This window comes from Bubalus kerabau, chromosome 3, assembly GCF_029407905.1.
Source record: "Bubalus kerabau isolate K-KA32 ecotype Philippines breed swamp buffalo chromosome 3, PCC_UOA_SB_1v2, whole genome shotgun sequence".
NCBI classification, from domain to species: domain Eukaryota; kingdom Metazoa; phylum Chordata; class Mammalia; order Artiodactyla; family Bovidae; genus Bubalus; species Bubalus kerabau.
In genome coordinates, this window is record NC_073626.1 from 139,153,517 (window position 1) to 139,169,526 (window position 16,010).

General features: G+C 36.0%; 1 protein-coding gene across 2 annotated transcripts in view; it reads left to right on the forward strand.

Moving 5' to 3' along the window:
• Positions 1-16,010, forward strand: part of CCDC150 (coiled-coil domain containing 150) — a 95,313-nt gene that overhangs the window by 17,360 nt on the left and 61,943 nt on the right. For both annotated transcript variants that reach the window (XM_055572986.1, XM_055572987.1), the window contains exons 6-10: positions 1,561-1,677; positions 3,006-3,135; positions 5,933-5,976; positions 7,675-7,767; positions 10,024-10,131. In XM_055572986.1, the coding sequence (XP_055428961.1) occupies positions 1,561-1,677; positions 3,006-3,135; positions 5,933-5,976; positions 7,675-7,767; positions 10,024-10,131 (492 nt within the window). The remainder of the gene's footprint in view (positions 1-1,560; positions 1,678-3,005; positions 3,136-5,932; positions 5,977-7,674; positions 7,768-10,023; positions 10,132-16,010) is intronic.

Here is a 16,010-nt window from a genome sequence, read left to right on the forward strand (position 1 = left end):
TAAGAACAGTTCAGAAAATATGTGAAGAATTAATAACCATATTGGAAAATTTTAATCTCACTAGGAGCCAAAGAAATGAAAAAAGTATTAAGATATTGCCTTTTATTTATTAGATTAGCAAAGATTTAAGAATGTGATAATCTCTAGTGCTGATGGCATTTATTCAAATACTACTGATAAGAAAGTAAGATTGGAAGAATAATTACAAAATGTATGAAAAGTCTAAAATAGTGTTTATACTTTTAACCTAGTAATTCCTTTTGTAGGATTTATCTCGAGGAAATAATGAGAAATTCAGTGAAAGGTTTATTCACAATCATGTTCAGCAGAGCAGTATGGAATAGCAAGACACTGGAAATGTCCAGATGTTCAGTATTAGGTGTATGTTAAGAAAATCATAGAACATTTCCAAAACAGTCTATCTTGTAACAGTTTCATATCAACATACTTTTCATCCTTTTCACTTTAAAAAACTTTAAAACTGTAAAATACACCATCCTTCAAGAAGACACTTATAAATTACATATGTACAATGTAGAAAAGAGTTATAAAATATACTCAAGTTGTCTTTACTGGGGTTTAAAAATAGAATTTCTTTCAATTTATTATTAGTTTATAAAAGGAATGCATGCATGCTCAGTTGCTTCAGTCACATCTGACTCCTTGCGACCCCATGGACTGCAGCCCCCAGGCTCCTCTGTCCATGGAGATTCTCCAGGCAAGAATACTGGAGTGGGCTGCCATGCCCTCCTCCAGGGGGCTTCCCCACCCAGGAATTGAACGGGAGTCTCCTGTATCCTGCATTGGCAGGTGGGCTCTTGACCACTAGTGCCACCTTCAGTTTCCATTTGAATTGGAAAGAAGGAAAAAAAAACTTAACCTTCTTTGTATCTTTATCTGACTTATAGTCATTTATGGATAGAAATAAGATCAGTGTACCCAAATTCTTGAATGTTATTTTTATTTGCTACTTAACAACTACTTCATTATTTGTTCTGATCTTTAAATTCTAACACAAAAAAATCCAATACATAATTAAAACAGCTTTCAGAGAAATGGTTATAATATTATGGGATAAAAAACACATACACATATATAGATGAAGAAATCAAATTATAGAAAAATAGAGTTAAAATACAGAAAATACATACACTAAGACATATTTGTGTTTTTCAAACTTCTGACATATTTTACACAGCAGCAGCAGCATACACAGACGTTTCATGAAGTGGTATTCACTACTTGCTGTGTGCTCCAGTATTTCCTTTGTGTTCTTTTTTGCCCACCTTTTCAAATGCTTCTTACAACTTACAAATGAGTCTTGACTGCAGTTTGGAAAACAGACTTACATAGTAGGAAGGTGAGGGTAACAAATTTGACGCTGCATTTCTTAGAAAGTTAACCATTAGGGAGAAACAAAAACATGTTTTTGGGCAGTCATAAACGAATGAAGAATGGAAGTGAGATGGTATGTCTATAAACTTTTCATGGTGACTTTGATCTTTGTTAAACTGCTGTGAAGTTCCCTTGGTCTCACCTAACTGCAGTGTTACTCTGTAGCTAAGGAGACAACTGTCCCAGGAGAAGCACCTACGGGAATCTCTTGAGAAATCTGGATCAGCCTTGCTACTGAGAATACAAGAAATGGAAGCAACAGTGGAGGTGGAACGGAAACAGGTAGTGAGATTTTCTCTCCTTGTTTATGTTGGGGAAGTGAAACCAAAAGGGAAAAGCCAGTGTTTTGGCTACAAACCTATAGTTTTGCTTATTTCCTCTAGATTTATTAAATTCTTTCCTTTAGTAATCCACTATTAACATTCTTATTACCATTTAAAAAATTTTAGTCCAAAATAAGCACTCTGATGCCATTCAGTCCAATACTCTTACTTTATGAATGGGGAAGCAAAGGACAAAGAAGTTATTATGTGTCAGGGTTTATAGAGGTGAACTCTTAGCTCCTGGGAGGGAATCATTCCCCTACCACATACTCTGTGTTCCAGGAATTGACTTTGGAAGGTATTGCCCTAGTCTCGTATTATACGTACATGATGTAGATAGAAAAGAAGGATTAAACCGAGCTGACATTTGAAGCAAAGAATACCAGTAAGTCAAGTAATCAGGAATGTGTTTACATTGTGTTTTCTGTTCTCGTTATCTATTTTAGCATAATATTTTTGCCTCCAAAAGTTGTTATTTGAAGTACCTATATGTATGGCTCAAGATTGTAAAGAATCTGCCTGCCGTGCCAAAGACCCAGGTTTGATACCTGGGTGGGAAAGATTCCTTGCAGAAGGGAATAGCCACCCACTCCAGTATTCTTGCCTGGAGAATTCCACAGACAGAGAAGCCTGGCAGGCTCCAGTCCATGGGATCGCAAAGAGTCAGACATGACTGAGTTTGTCACTCAGGTTCACTCACTCATATGTAATTTCAGTTCAGTTCAGTCGCTCAGTCATGTCCGACTCTCTGCAACCCCATGAATCGCAGCACACCAAGCCTCCATGTCCATCACCAACTCCAGGAGTTAATTTAGAAGATTCTAAATTACAAGCACCCAAGGCAATCAGTAGCTTCAAATCCTAATACCTATAATTAGATTATGTAATGTTTATTATTTTAAGCAGTACTGTCTCTAACAGTGGAATTATTTAAAGGATTCTACTTAAGGAATTTGCAAATGATCCGTTATTGCTATAATTTCTACTGCCAATATAGAGGCCAGTAACCACATGTGGTTATTTACATTTAAATTAGTTTAAATAAAAGTAAAGGTTCCGTCCCTCACGCTGGCCACATTTTGAGTGCTCAGCAGTTGGTCCTGAGCTGGTGCCTGCTGTGTTGAGTGCACAGACGTCTCCTGGATGGCCCCACTGTAGGACACTGTACTCTGCTGAGATCTTGAACATAAAAATCCTGCTTCTTCCTCCAGTAACATTCAGAAAATCTGCTTTACACCTGTGCTGTAAGATAGCTTAAAAGGAGGGTTTTTTTTTGCACAATTTCAGGTGCAAATTTTGCAGGAGAACTGCATTGCCCTACGCAGTTCTATTCAGACCACCCAGGAACTACTGGCACAGGAGCAGCAACAGAAAGGAGAGTTGGAGACCGCTTCCTCACAGCTCAAGTCTGACCTAGGTATGAAAATGGATGCTGGAAACTTCACTTTTGTTAGTTTGTTGAGATTTTGTGCAAAAGCTTTCAAGATTCCAAATTCTTGTAGTGGCCAGTGATACTGGTATTCCCACAGAATGTAAAAAATTGCTGACTTTCTTTCTGTCCATGGCACTGAGGGGAAAAAACTAGAATTTGACCCTCTTAATTTTAAACTAATTATTTAGATTTTTACCAAGTTTATTTAATTGTTTGTGGACTTGGGACTGTTTGGGTTCTATGAATCTAGATTGAATGTTGGGTTATAGAGTGCTAATAAGGGAATGAGGCCATTAATCCTTGCTGAGTTACTGATTCTAACCATTTATCATGTCAGACTCTCCATTCTTCAGGTTATCAGTCTATTTTGGTTAACTTATTTGTAGAAATGGATGGTTGTAAGGTACTATAGACAGAGCTTAGATTAACTTGTTTAAAGTTTGTTTTTTTTTAAAGAGTCCTTAAAGATGCAAAGCTAGAAAATGGAAGTGTCTAGACTTGATCCCAGGGTGCTTGGAGACATGTTTCTTCCAATCCAATATCCTTTATCAGACTGCTGTTTGTTAATATATAATTATAAAGGCAGTTTTCAAATAGATCTCACTGTAGAAATCAGAGTTCCAGTGCAGTGCCTCACAAGTGAATAACACTTCATGGTTTAAATAGGGCTTTCACAAAAATTATCTCAGGTAATACACAAAACTACCTATACTTTCCAGAGTTACAGGATGAATAAATAGTGAAGTGAGACCTAAACTGGATCTTCTAACTCCAAACCCAATGTTCTTGTTATTGCGGCTTCTACAGTGTGGCTGTAATGAGGGTGAGGAAAGAGAAATGAAATTAAAAAAAAAAAATAGAGCAAAGAGTAATCCATTTAATGGTTTTACTTGATGCTTTTAGCAGAAGGTACTCTTTTGCCATATAGTTGTCAAGTAGTGAATTATTCTGTGAAGTTCTCACTGATAATGCTCCAGGATAAGTTTCTGTCTTCCTATGATTGCCTACTTAAAAAAACACAATTACATTTTATGATACTATGGGAGTATTCCATTTGAGCCTTACAGCAAACTTGTGAGAAAGATAAAATATACCTCATTCTACAGAAGAATAAAAGATGTATATCGAAGGACCCCCAATAAATAGAATATTTGGGACTAAAATACAGATATTTCTGTTATATTAGTTGTCCTTCTGATTAAGTGATTTTTAAAAAATGTTTCTTTCTTGATAGATTAATGCTTTCCTTTTGAATTTTTAAAGAATATATGAAAGACCATTAAAAACATTAAGATTAGAACAACAGTAATTCAAACATAAAGAAAAAGAGACCTGTCTCAATACCAGCTATATGCTTCATATTGAACAATAGATGTTTTACACGCATGCAATTTTATTACTTAAAAATACAAATATTGATAGTTATTATAACTAGATTAGTAAAAGGAATGCCTTTAGATATTTGCTTCAATGGATTTTAAAATGTACCTTTTTATTATTAGCAGTAAATATGTATATATATGTGTGTGTATATGTGTGTGCATGAATACACACACACTAAAGTGATTACATTGTTCTCCTAAATAGAATAAACTTTGATTCTTTCTTTGAGTAGTGGAATTTCCAAGATAGATCATATAGTTTACCTTTTTGATCCTTCACATACGTTAAATTAGACTTTATTTAAAATAAGTTTTGAACTCAATTTCAGGAAGTATACTTTTCCTGAGTATATCGTAAATGTGAATTTTTATGGGTTTTATAATTTTTCTGGCTTTAAATACTTAAGTGACAAAATTAATAGATCTTTATGAATTTTCTGTGAAGCCAAATATTAATCTCAGAAGAGTTTACATCTTTTGGCTACTAGTATATCAACGGCTTCCCTGGTGGCTCTGTGGTAAAGAATCTGACTGCTAATGCAGGAGACTTGGGTTCCATCCCCGGGTTGGGAAGCTCCCCTAGAGAAGGAAATGCCAAACTGTTTCCCTATTTTTGTCTTTGGTTTTCTCTTCACTGTATATACAGACTCTCTGAGTGGTTTCAAATCGCCGCCCCCCGCCTCCCCCTCCACACACACCTCAAATCATCCTCCTGAGTTCCAGATGGTATCTTACTGCCAACTAATCATCTATATTTAGATACCTTGCAAATACCTCAAAACACATGATGAAAGCTTAAGTGTTGGAGTCATTATTACTCATTATATCTCCCAAACCTGCTCCTTGCCCTGAATTCTGTATTTCATTAGATCCACCATCCACTCTGCTGTCCAGGGCGGCACACTAGATAATTTTCTTGACTCATCTGTTGCCTTTACCTCACTGGTCAGTCACCAAGTCCTGACAATCTTCTGCTTACTCTTCTACATTCCCATTGTCATTACTTTAGAGCAGCTTTCATTGTTTTACACTTTGGTTACTGCAACAGCTACTAAACTGATCTGCCTGTCTTTATGGAGCCTTCGTCAGAGTAATCTAACAAACAGCTTTTGATCGTGTGCCTCACCGGCTTGAAATCCCTCAGAAACTCGTCATTATCTGTGTATTGAGCAAAATGTGGCCTCATTTACCATTGCATGTGACTGTGGACTAGTTTTCCATGATTTAGTTTCAAGTCTGTAAAAGCATGATATAAATACTGGCGTTCTGCTTATTTCTGCAAAATACAGACTAAAAATCTTTTTTAAAAAATGAAAATTTCTCAGGCGAAAAAATACCATGTGATCTCAATATAGTTGTAAGTTATTAACATCTTAGTTATGTGAACTTTTTGTCTTTAGTTTCTAGAGACGACATCATTTCCAAGTTGGTTGAAGAAAATAAGGTAAATTTAGAGCTTTAGAGTACAGAGGTTTTCTTTCATCTCTTCACTAAGTAATATTTCCTCATTCATGTTGGTTTATAGTCCTTCTGATTCTTCTAAAATCTTTATTAAAAGTTTCAGTGTATATGAGTTTATATCCAGAACTGTTATCAACTAGATATTATTAAATAAATTATTTCATGCAAATTATTATAATTTGAAAAAAGGTAAATTGGCAAAAATAAGATGTATTTGCATTTTATACCTATTGTCAATGAACTGTAATGAAGTTTTTTTAATAATATGTAAGAAATATTAACTATTTTTGTTGATGGCTGCTCAGCATCATAAATGTATGTACTTAATACTGCTGAACTAAGCAAACTTAATACGTAAATATTTTTAAGTGAACTGTACACTTAAAAATGGTAAAAATGAGTATAGTTCCCTGTGATATGTATATAGTGGGTCATTTTTGATTGTTATTTTATGTTAATCCCAACCTCCTAATTTATCCCTCCCCACCCTTCCCCCCTATAAGGGAAAATAATCTGAAAAAGAATGTGTATATTATTATATATATTCTTATTATATATGTATATGTTAGTGTATACATAATATATATGCATTATATATACATATGTTACTATATAATATGCATGTATATAATATATATTAACATAATATATATATTATGTATATATTATATATAGTAACATTATATATAATATATAGTATCAAATGTTATATATAGAATTATATATATAATTAACCATTTACAATTAACCATTAATATATAATATAGAATGTTAATATATATTAACATTTTTATATAATTGAATAACATTTATATATAACTGAATAAATATATAACATATATAACATTTATATATAACCGAATCACTAAAACTAACAATATTGTAAATCAACTATACTTCAATTTAAAAAAGACATTTCATTAAAAAGATTTTAAAAGTGGTTAAATGATAAATTTTGTTATGTGTATTTTACTACAATAAAATATAAAAGATAGAGATAAATGTTACTACTTTTATATCTTAAAATATTTCTAAATCAGTCTCATGGTGTAGATGTTATATGATGTTTACTTGATGCTTCTTCTGGAAAACTAGAAAAGTGAAGGAAGAGGACTTAGACTTTGTTCATCCCCATTAGACTTAAGTACTGGTTAGGTAGACCATCCCACAACTCACATCCCTGTCACCTTCCCTCATCTGAAAGGGAACATTTTTTTTCACAGAATGAAGGCACTTTCTTCTGCTCCACAGGTATTCCTTGATGAAAATATCTTCCCCTATTTACAATTTGAAAAGATCCTTGCATCTGTTTCTTTGAAATAATAAGATGTTACTGCTACTTGGAAGAAATGTATATGTAATTAACAAATATTTCATCTTAGTATAGTTTTCTTGACATATGAATACTAGGTAAATACCAAGGTTTGTTTTCTCTAATTCAGATTTCTAAGCAAATTCTTTCTAATTGGAATCCCAGTATGAAAATATTTTTAATAAATCTTTTTGATAACTTATAAATAGACGTTTGGGAGTTGAAGATACCAAAATCTTAAAAAGTCCTTTTCTATGTGTATCATTAGAACTTGAACTGGTACTGGCCACAGTATAGAATGGGTATTTTGATAGAGGTATATGTAATAACTCTTACACATAGAAAATGAGAAATTTTTTTTCCCTATAGAATATACAGATGTCTTTCAATAAGGAACATGAAGGAAATGCATATTTGAGGTCTGAAATAGTATCTCTTCATGAAGCATCAGAAAAAGCACAGGTAAATCTTCCCATTTCTCTAATGTTTAGATGGTAATTTTGTTCAATTAAGTAACCAAGAATAATCCTGGTTACATAAATTCATACCATTGCCATCATCTAAAATTTTTATTTCCCTTTTGTTCAATTAAGTAACCAAGAATAATCCTGGTTACATAAATTCATACCATTGCCATCATCTAAAATTTTTATTTCCTTAAGATTTGTTTCATTTATGAAGCATCATCCGATTAACTCCAATTCCCATCTCTAAATTCCTGTGATACGTAGGTATCTGAGATACACTGTTATGTCATTCACTAGTCTATACTTTGTGTGCTAATTTACTCATTAAATATATACCTTTTATTTCCCCCGTTGAACTTCTAAGCAGTTCAGTGCCAAGGGCTATGTCTTATTCTTTCTTTGTGTCTTCTTTGTCAAAGCACAGTAAGAACCTAATAAATAATTGCTGATATTGGAGGTGTATGAAATCATTTAATGTGGGATGGTGGTCCCCAAATTCAGCTAATGTTTTGTGTATATGCATGTGTATGGAGAGGAGTCACCACCTATACAGGAAACCGTGTTATTTCTCATAGGGCTCAATGAAATAGTGTTGATCAATTGAAAGAACTTTTTGTTAGTACAATTTGATGTTTCAGTGTTAGGATCATAGTGTTGCTATGCTCTTTATGATAAAGAAAATACAAAATGTGTCCTTTCGTAAAATAGTGATAACAATAACTACTAATGAGTTCAGTCACAAAGTCATCTCTGACTCTTTGTGACCCCATAGACTTCAGCACCCCAGACTTCCCTGTCCTTCACTATCTCCTGTAAACTTGCTCAAACTCATGTCCGTTGAGTCAGTGATGCCATTCAACCATCTCATCCTCTGGCATCCCCTTTTTCTCCTGCCCTCAATCTTTCCCAGCATCAGGGTCGTTTCCAATGAGTGGGCTCTTTCCATCAGGTGGCCACAATATTGGAGCTTCAGCCTCAGCATCAGTCCTTCCAGTGACTATTCAGGGCTGGTTTCCTTTAGGATTGACTGGTTTGATCTTGCTGTCCAAGGGACTGTCAAGAGTCTTCTTCAGAACCACAGTTTAAAAGCATCAATTCTTAGGTGCTTAGCCTTCTTTATGCTCCAGCTCTCTATTACTACTCTTACTATAAATGATGGTTAAGATTTACCCAACCCATACTGTATACTCTGTTACTAACAAATTGTAGTTCTCTCAATAGCACTACTACAGAAACTTTTTTCTCATTTTAAAGGTAAGAAAGCTGAAATACAGAGAGGTTTAATAATATAACTAATATGTGACACAGTTGGAATTTGAGCCCAGCAATCTAACTCTAAAGAATATTAGTTATTTCTTTTTAAAGAGCAACAGTTCTCCTCTGTCTCACCTCTCAAGTGTTCCTCAATGAATAGTTTGTATGTCTGGTTATAACTTTAAAATGTTCCTTAATGTATTTCTATCTACTTTGCTATACACACTACTTATGATGCTGTCCACATAGTCTTTCATCTAGCTCTCCTTTCTTGTTACTAATTTTTGAAGGTTTTTTCTATTAATTCTTCAGAGTTATTTGCCCAATCCTTAAAGAACTTGTATATTAAAACATAAGATCCTTAGCAAATATACTTTGCAAAAATAACTGAGAATTAAGATAGATATTTTCCATAGGAATACAAATTTAAAAATACCAAAAGGAAAAAGAGTTATAAACCAACTACATGTTTAATAGATATGTTGAACAAAAGACTTATGTTTCATTTTGGAAGATTAATCCTGTGAAATGGTACAGTCATCTGTATTTTGCTTTTTTGAATACTGTAATTGGTGATGAAGGAGCTTAGCTATTTTGTGTTATCAGCTAAACAGTTCTAAAAACTCATCATCCAATTTTGGGAATGGATTTGTATAACATTGACCATGCATCTACATTGTAAATACCATTCTGTAGATATCTTGCTCTGATTGACCAGCATGCAAAATGCAAAAGAACAGAAGATTGGTAAACTGTAAAATGCTTCAGTTGTTCTACCAAATCAACAAATTTGTCTTTTTAATTTAGAATTATTTAGGATGGTGATTCCAAATATTTGAAAGTATTTTATAATTAAATATCCATTGGGTTAAATAAAGTTCACGTATATGGTGAAATAATACTATGAAATACTATGTAATTGTTAAAAATAATGATGCATAAGTAAAAAGAATTATTTATTGGAGAGATCTGTGATTTGCTATATATGTTGTCTTAGATTTTGAATGACCAGCTGACCAGAAAGTGTTCAGAATTGAGCAGCATGCTTCAGACTGTTAAAATGGAAAATACCAGAATCATTGCTGACCACCAAGCCATTCTGCAGGTATTTATTTTTATTTTTTTCACAATAGTAAAAGATGCTTATTAGTTTCCGTAATCAATAGCCAGATAAAAAATGTAATAACAATTGCAAGCCATAATGGAAGCATGATTAACCTAACAATATAAAATAATTACATACAATTTGGGGGAGTCAAGCAGAGTTATGTGCACATGTTTTCTTCCACCCAGTGTCCTTTGGTTAGTGCATTTAATCCATTTAAATTGAAGGTAATTATCTATGTGTATGATCCTGTTACTGTTTTCTCAATTGTTTGGGGATTATTTTCTGTAGATCTTTTCCTTGTCTTGTGTTTCCTGCCTGGAGAAGTTCCTTTAGCATGTGTTGTAAAGCTAGCTTGGTGGTACTGAATTCTCTTAACGTTTGCTTGTCTGGAAAGCTTTTCATTTCTCTATCAAATCTGAGAGTCTTGCTGGGTGGAGTATCCTTGGTTGTACATTCTTCCTTTTCATGACTTTAAACATATTGTGGCATTCCTTTCTGGCTTGTAGGGTTCCTGTTGAGAAATCAGCTGATAATTTGATGGGCGTTCCCTTGTATGTTGTTTGTTGTTTTTCCCTTGTTGTTTCTAATATTTTATCTTTGTCTTAAATTTTTGTCAGTTTGATTACTGTGTGTCTTGGTATGTTCCTCCCTGTGTTTATCCTGATGGGGACTCTCTGTGCTTCCTGGACTTGATTGACTATTTCCTTTCACATGTTAGGGAAGATTTTAGCTGTTTTTGCTTCAAATATTTTCTCATGTCCTTTCTCTCTCTGTTGGTGATAGAGAGCATTTTATGTTGTCCCAGAGGTCTCTTAGGCTGTCTTCCTTTTTTTTTTTTTTCATTCTTTTTTCTATATTCTGTTCTGCAGCACTGATTTCCACCATTCTATCCTCCAAGTCATTTATCCATTCTTCTACCTGTTATTTCTGCTATTGATTGCTTCTAGTATGTTTTCATTTCTGTTTGTTCTTTAGTTCTTTTAGGTCTTTACTGAACATTTCTTGCATCTTCTCCATTGTTTTCCTGATATCCTAGATCATCGTCACTATCATTGTTCTCAATTGTTTTTCTGGAAGGTTGCCTATCTCCATTTTATTTAGTTGTTTTTCTGCCATTTTATCTTGTCCCTTCATCTGGAACAGAACTTTCTGCTTTTCATCCTGATTAACTTTCTGTAATATGAATTTTGTTCTATCTGATGTGGGCTTGTGGTTCTTCTTGCTTCTTCAGTCTGCCCTCTGATGGAGGAGGCTAAGAGGCTTGTTAAGCTTGATGATAGGAGGGACTGCGTCTTGCTCTGGTGAGCAGGGCCATGCTCAGTTCAGTTCAGTCGCTCAGTCATGTCCAACTCTTTGTGACCCCATGCAGCACACCAGGCGTCCCTGTCCATCACCAACTCCTGGAGCTTATTCAAACTCATGTCCATTCAGTTGGTGATGCCATCCAACCATCTCATCCTCTGTTGTCCCCTTCTCCTCCCACCTTCAATCTTTCCCGGCATCAGGGTCTTTTCCAATGAGTCAATTCTTCACATCAGGTGGCCAAAGTAGTGAAGTTTCAGCTTCAGCATCAGGGCTTCCAATGAATATTCAGGACTGATTTCCTTTAAGATTGACTGGTTGGATCTCCTTGCAGTCCAAGGGACTCTCAAGAGTCTTCTCCAACACCACAGTTCAAAAGCATCAATGCTTTCGGTGCTCAGCTTTCTATATAGTCCAAATCTCACATCCATACATGACCACTGGAAAAAACATAGCTTTGACTAGATGGACCTTTGTTGGCAATGTAATGTCTCTGCTTTTTACTATTGCTGCTTAGGTTGGTCATAACTTTCCTTCCAAGGAGCAAGCATCTTTTAATTTCATGGCTGTGGTCACCATCTGCAGTGATTTTGGAGCCCCCAAAAATAAACTCACTGTTTCCACATGTATTTGCGGTGAAGTCATGGGACCATATGCCATGATCTTAGTCTTCTGAATGTTGAGTTTTAAGCCGTCTTTTTCCACTCTCCTCTTTCACTTTCATCAAGAGGCTCTTTAGTTCTTCGCTTTCTACCATAAGGGTGGTGTCTCTGAGGTTATTGACATTTCTCACGGTGATCTTGATTCCCACTTGTGCTTCATCCAGGCAAGCATTTCATGTGATATACTCTGCATAAGTTAAGTAAGCAGGGTGACAATATACAACCTTGACATATTCCTTTCCCAGTTGGAACCAGTCTGTTGTTCCATGTCCAGTTCTAACTGTTGCTTCTTGACTTTCACACAGGTTTCTCAGGAGGCAGGTCAGGTGGTCTGGTATTCCCATCTCTTGAAGAATTTTCCACAATTTGTTGTGATCCACACAGTTAAAGGCTTTGGTGTAGTCAATAAAGGCAGAAGTAGATGTTTTTCTGGAACTCTCTTGCTTTTTCCATGATCCAGCAGATGTTGGCAATTTGATCTCGGGTTCCTCTGCTTTTTCTAAAAACAGCTTGAACATCTGGAAGTTCACGGTTCATGTACTGTTGAAGCCTTGCTTGGAGGATTTTCAGCATTACTTTAGTAGCATGTGAGATGAGTGCAATTGTGTGGTAGTTTGAGCATTCTTTGGCATTGCCTTTCTTTGGGATTGGAATGAAAACTGACCTTTTCCAGTCCCGTGGCCACTGCTGAGTTTTCCAAAGTTGCTGGCATATTGAGTGCAGCCCTTTCACAGCATCATCTTTTAGGATTTGAAATAGCTCAACTGGAATTCCATTACCTGCACTAGCTTTGTTTGTAGTGATGCTTCCTAAGACCCACTTGACTATGCATTCCAGGATTTCTGGCTCTAGGTGAGTGATCACACCATCATGGCTATCTGGGTCATGAAGATCCTTTTTGTATAGTTCTTCTGTGTATTTTTGCCACCCCTTCTTAATATTTTCTGCTTCTGTTAGTTCCATACCATTTCTGTCCTTAATTGTTACCACGTTTGCATGAAATGTTCCCTTGGGGTCTGTAATTTTCTTAAAGAGATCTCTGGTCTTTCCCATTCTGTTGTTTTTCTCTATTTCTTTGCATTGATCACTGAGGAAGGCTTTCTTATCTCTCCTTGCTGTTCTTTGGAACTCTGCAATCAAATGGGTATATCTTTCCTATTCTCCTTTGCCTTTTGCTTCTTTTCTTTTCTCAGCTATTTGTAAGACCTCCTCAGACAACCATTTTGCCTTTTTGCATTTCTTTTTCTTGGGGATGTTCTTGATCACTGCCTCCTTTACAATGTCATGAACCTCCATCCATAGTTCTTCAGTCACTCTATCAGATCTAATCCTTGAATCTCTTTGTCACTTCCACTGTATAATCATAAGGAATTTTATATAGCTCATACCTGAGTAGTCTAGAGGTTTTCCCTACTTTCTTCATTTAAGTCTGAATTTGGCAGTAAGGAGTTTATGATCTGAGCCACAGTCAGCTTCCCGTCTTGTTTTTGCTGACTGTGTAGAGCTTCTCCATCTTTGGCTGCAAAGAATATAATCAGTCTGATTTCAGTATTGACCATCTGGTGATGTCCATGTGTAGAGTCTTCTCTTGTTTTGTTGGAAGAGGGTGTTTGCTATGACCAGTGTGTTCTCTTGGCAAAACTCTATTAGCCTTTGCCCTGCTTCATTCTGTACTCCAAGGCCAAATTTGCCTGTCACTCTAGGTATCTCTTAACTTTCTACTTTTGCAATCCAGTCCCCTATAATGAAAAGGACATATTTTTTTAGTGTTAGTTCTAGAAGGTCTTGTAGGTCTTCATAGAACCATTCAGCTTCTTCAGCATTACTGGTTGGGGTATCAGCTTGGATTACTGTGATACTGAATGGCTTTCCTTGGAAATGCACGGAGATCATTCTGTCATTTTTGCAATTGCATCCAAGTACTGCATTTCGGACTCTTTTGTTGACTGTGAGGCCTACTCCATTTCTTCTAAGGGATTCCTGCCCATAGTAGTAGATATAATGGTCATCTGAGTTAAATTTTCCCATTCCAGTCCATTTTAGTTCACTGATTCCTAAAATGTTGATGTTCACTCTTGCCGTCTCCTGTTTGACCACTTCCAATTTACCTTGATTCATGGACCTAACATTCCAGGTTCCTATGCAATAGTGCTCTTTACAGCATCAGACTTGACCTCCATCACCAGTCACATCTGCAAGAGGGCATTCTTTTTGGTTTGTCTTGTCTTGTCATTCTTTCTGTAGTTATTTCTCCACTGATCTCCAGTAGCATATTGGGCACCTACCGACCTGGGGAGTTCATCTTTCACTGTCCTATCTTTTTGCCTTTTCATACTGTTCATGGAGTTCTCAAGGCAGGAATACTGAAGTGGTTTTCTGTTCCCTTCTCTAGTGGACCACATTTTGTGAGAAACGTGTCTGCTCAGTAAAGCTTTAATACAGGTATCTTCTGATGGCTGGGGTTGTAGTTTGGCCTGAGGCAACCCAGCCCTGGTGTCTAAGGGTCTATAGTAGGATTAATGGTGACCTCCAAGAGGACTAACCCAAGGGGGACCTTCCAGGACTGCTGCTTCCAGTGACTGTCCCTGCAGTGAGCTCCTGCCAACCCACACCTCCACAGGAGGCCCTCCAACACTAGCAGGTAGCTTTGGTTCAGTCTTCTTAGGGTCACTGCTCCTTTCCTCTGGGTCTTGGTGTATGCACGATTTTGTTTGTGCCCTCCAAAACTGGAGTCTCTGTTTCCCTCCAGTCCTGTGGAAGTCCTATAATCAAATCTCATTGACCTTCAGGTCAGATTCCCTGGGGATTCCTAATCTCTTTGTTGGATCTCCAGGCTGAGAACCCTGACGTGGGGTTCAGAACTTTCACAACCGTGGGAGAACTTCTTTGGTATTATTGTTCTCCAGTTTATGGTCGCCCACCTGGTGAGTATGGGATTTGATTTTTATCATGATTGCACCCTCCTACCATCTCGCTGTGGCTTCTTCTTTGTCTTTGGACATGGGGTATCTTGTTTTGGTGGGTTCCAGAGTTCTCCTGTAGTTGGTTGTTCAACAGCTAGTTGCTATTTTGGTGCTCTTGCAGGAGGAGATGAGAGCATGTCCTCCTTCTCTGCCATTTTGAACTAGAAGTTTAGCTCATTCTCTAAGACCCACTGTAATACAGAAGCTTGATCACTCCAATCAGAAAAGATCAGTTTTGTCTTTCAATTTTTACTCCTAGGACACTAAGCGGACTATAATCACAAGGTTGCCTCGCTCTTTTTTTTTTCCCCAGCACACTTATATACCAAGCATTGTGCCTTAATCCTAGCAGCTGTTATGTAGAGGGATATTTGTCATCCTTATTTTACAGATAATAAAAAAGCTTAGAGAAGTTAATCAACTTGTCCAAAATCACCCAGCTAGTATGGGATGAAGCAGATATAAATCTAGGTTTGACCCCAGGCTTGGTGTTTAATAATTTATGTTATGTTGCCTTTTATTCTGCATTCTGTAGTAGTAGTTTATGTGTATGACTCATTTCCTGTACTACATTGTGTTCTTCCTAGGACACTGTCTTATGTGTCTTTGTTATTACCCATAGTGCTAAGTGTATTTTGCATCTAACAGATACTCAATAAATATTTTTCATTATTTCAAACATTGTGTGTTTACCCCATGTAAGTATTGTTATGATACTAGATCTGGATAGAATTATGGTAGTGAACAAGACAAATCCCTACTTTCATGAAATTTACCACTTAGTAGACTGAATAATGTGACTTATATACATAACACTTTAATAAACATTTTAAAACCTTGGAATATGACACAAGTGAGATCCCGTTTTATCAAGTATGAAGGTGTGAGGATTTGCCTTGTAATCAATATTGTTCAAAACAATGTATTTTAAAGTATGTTTACAAAAGTA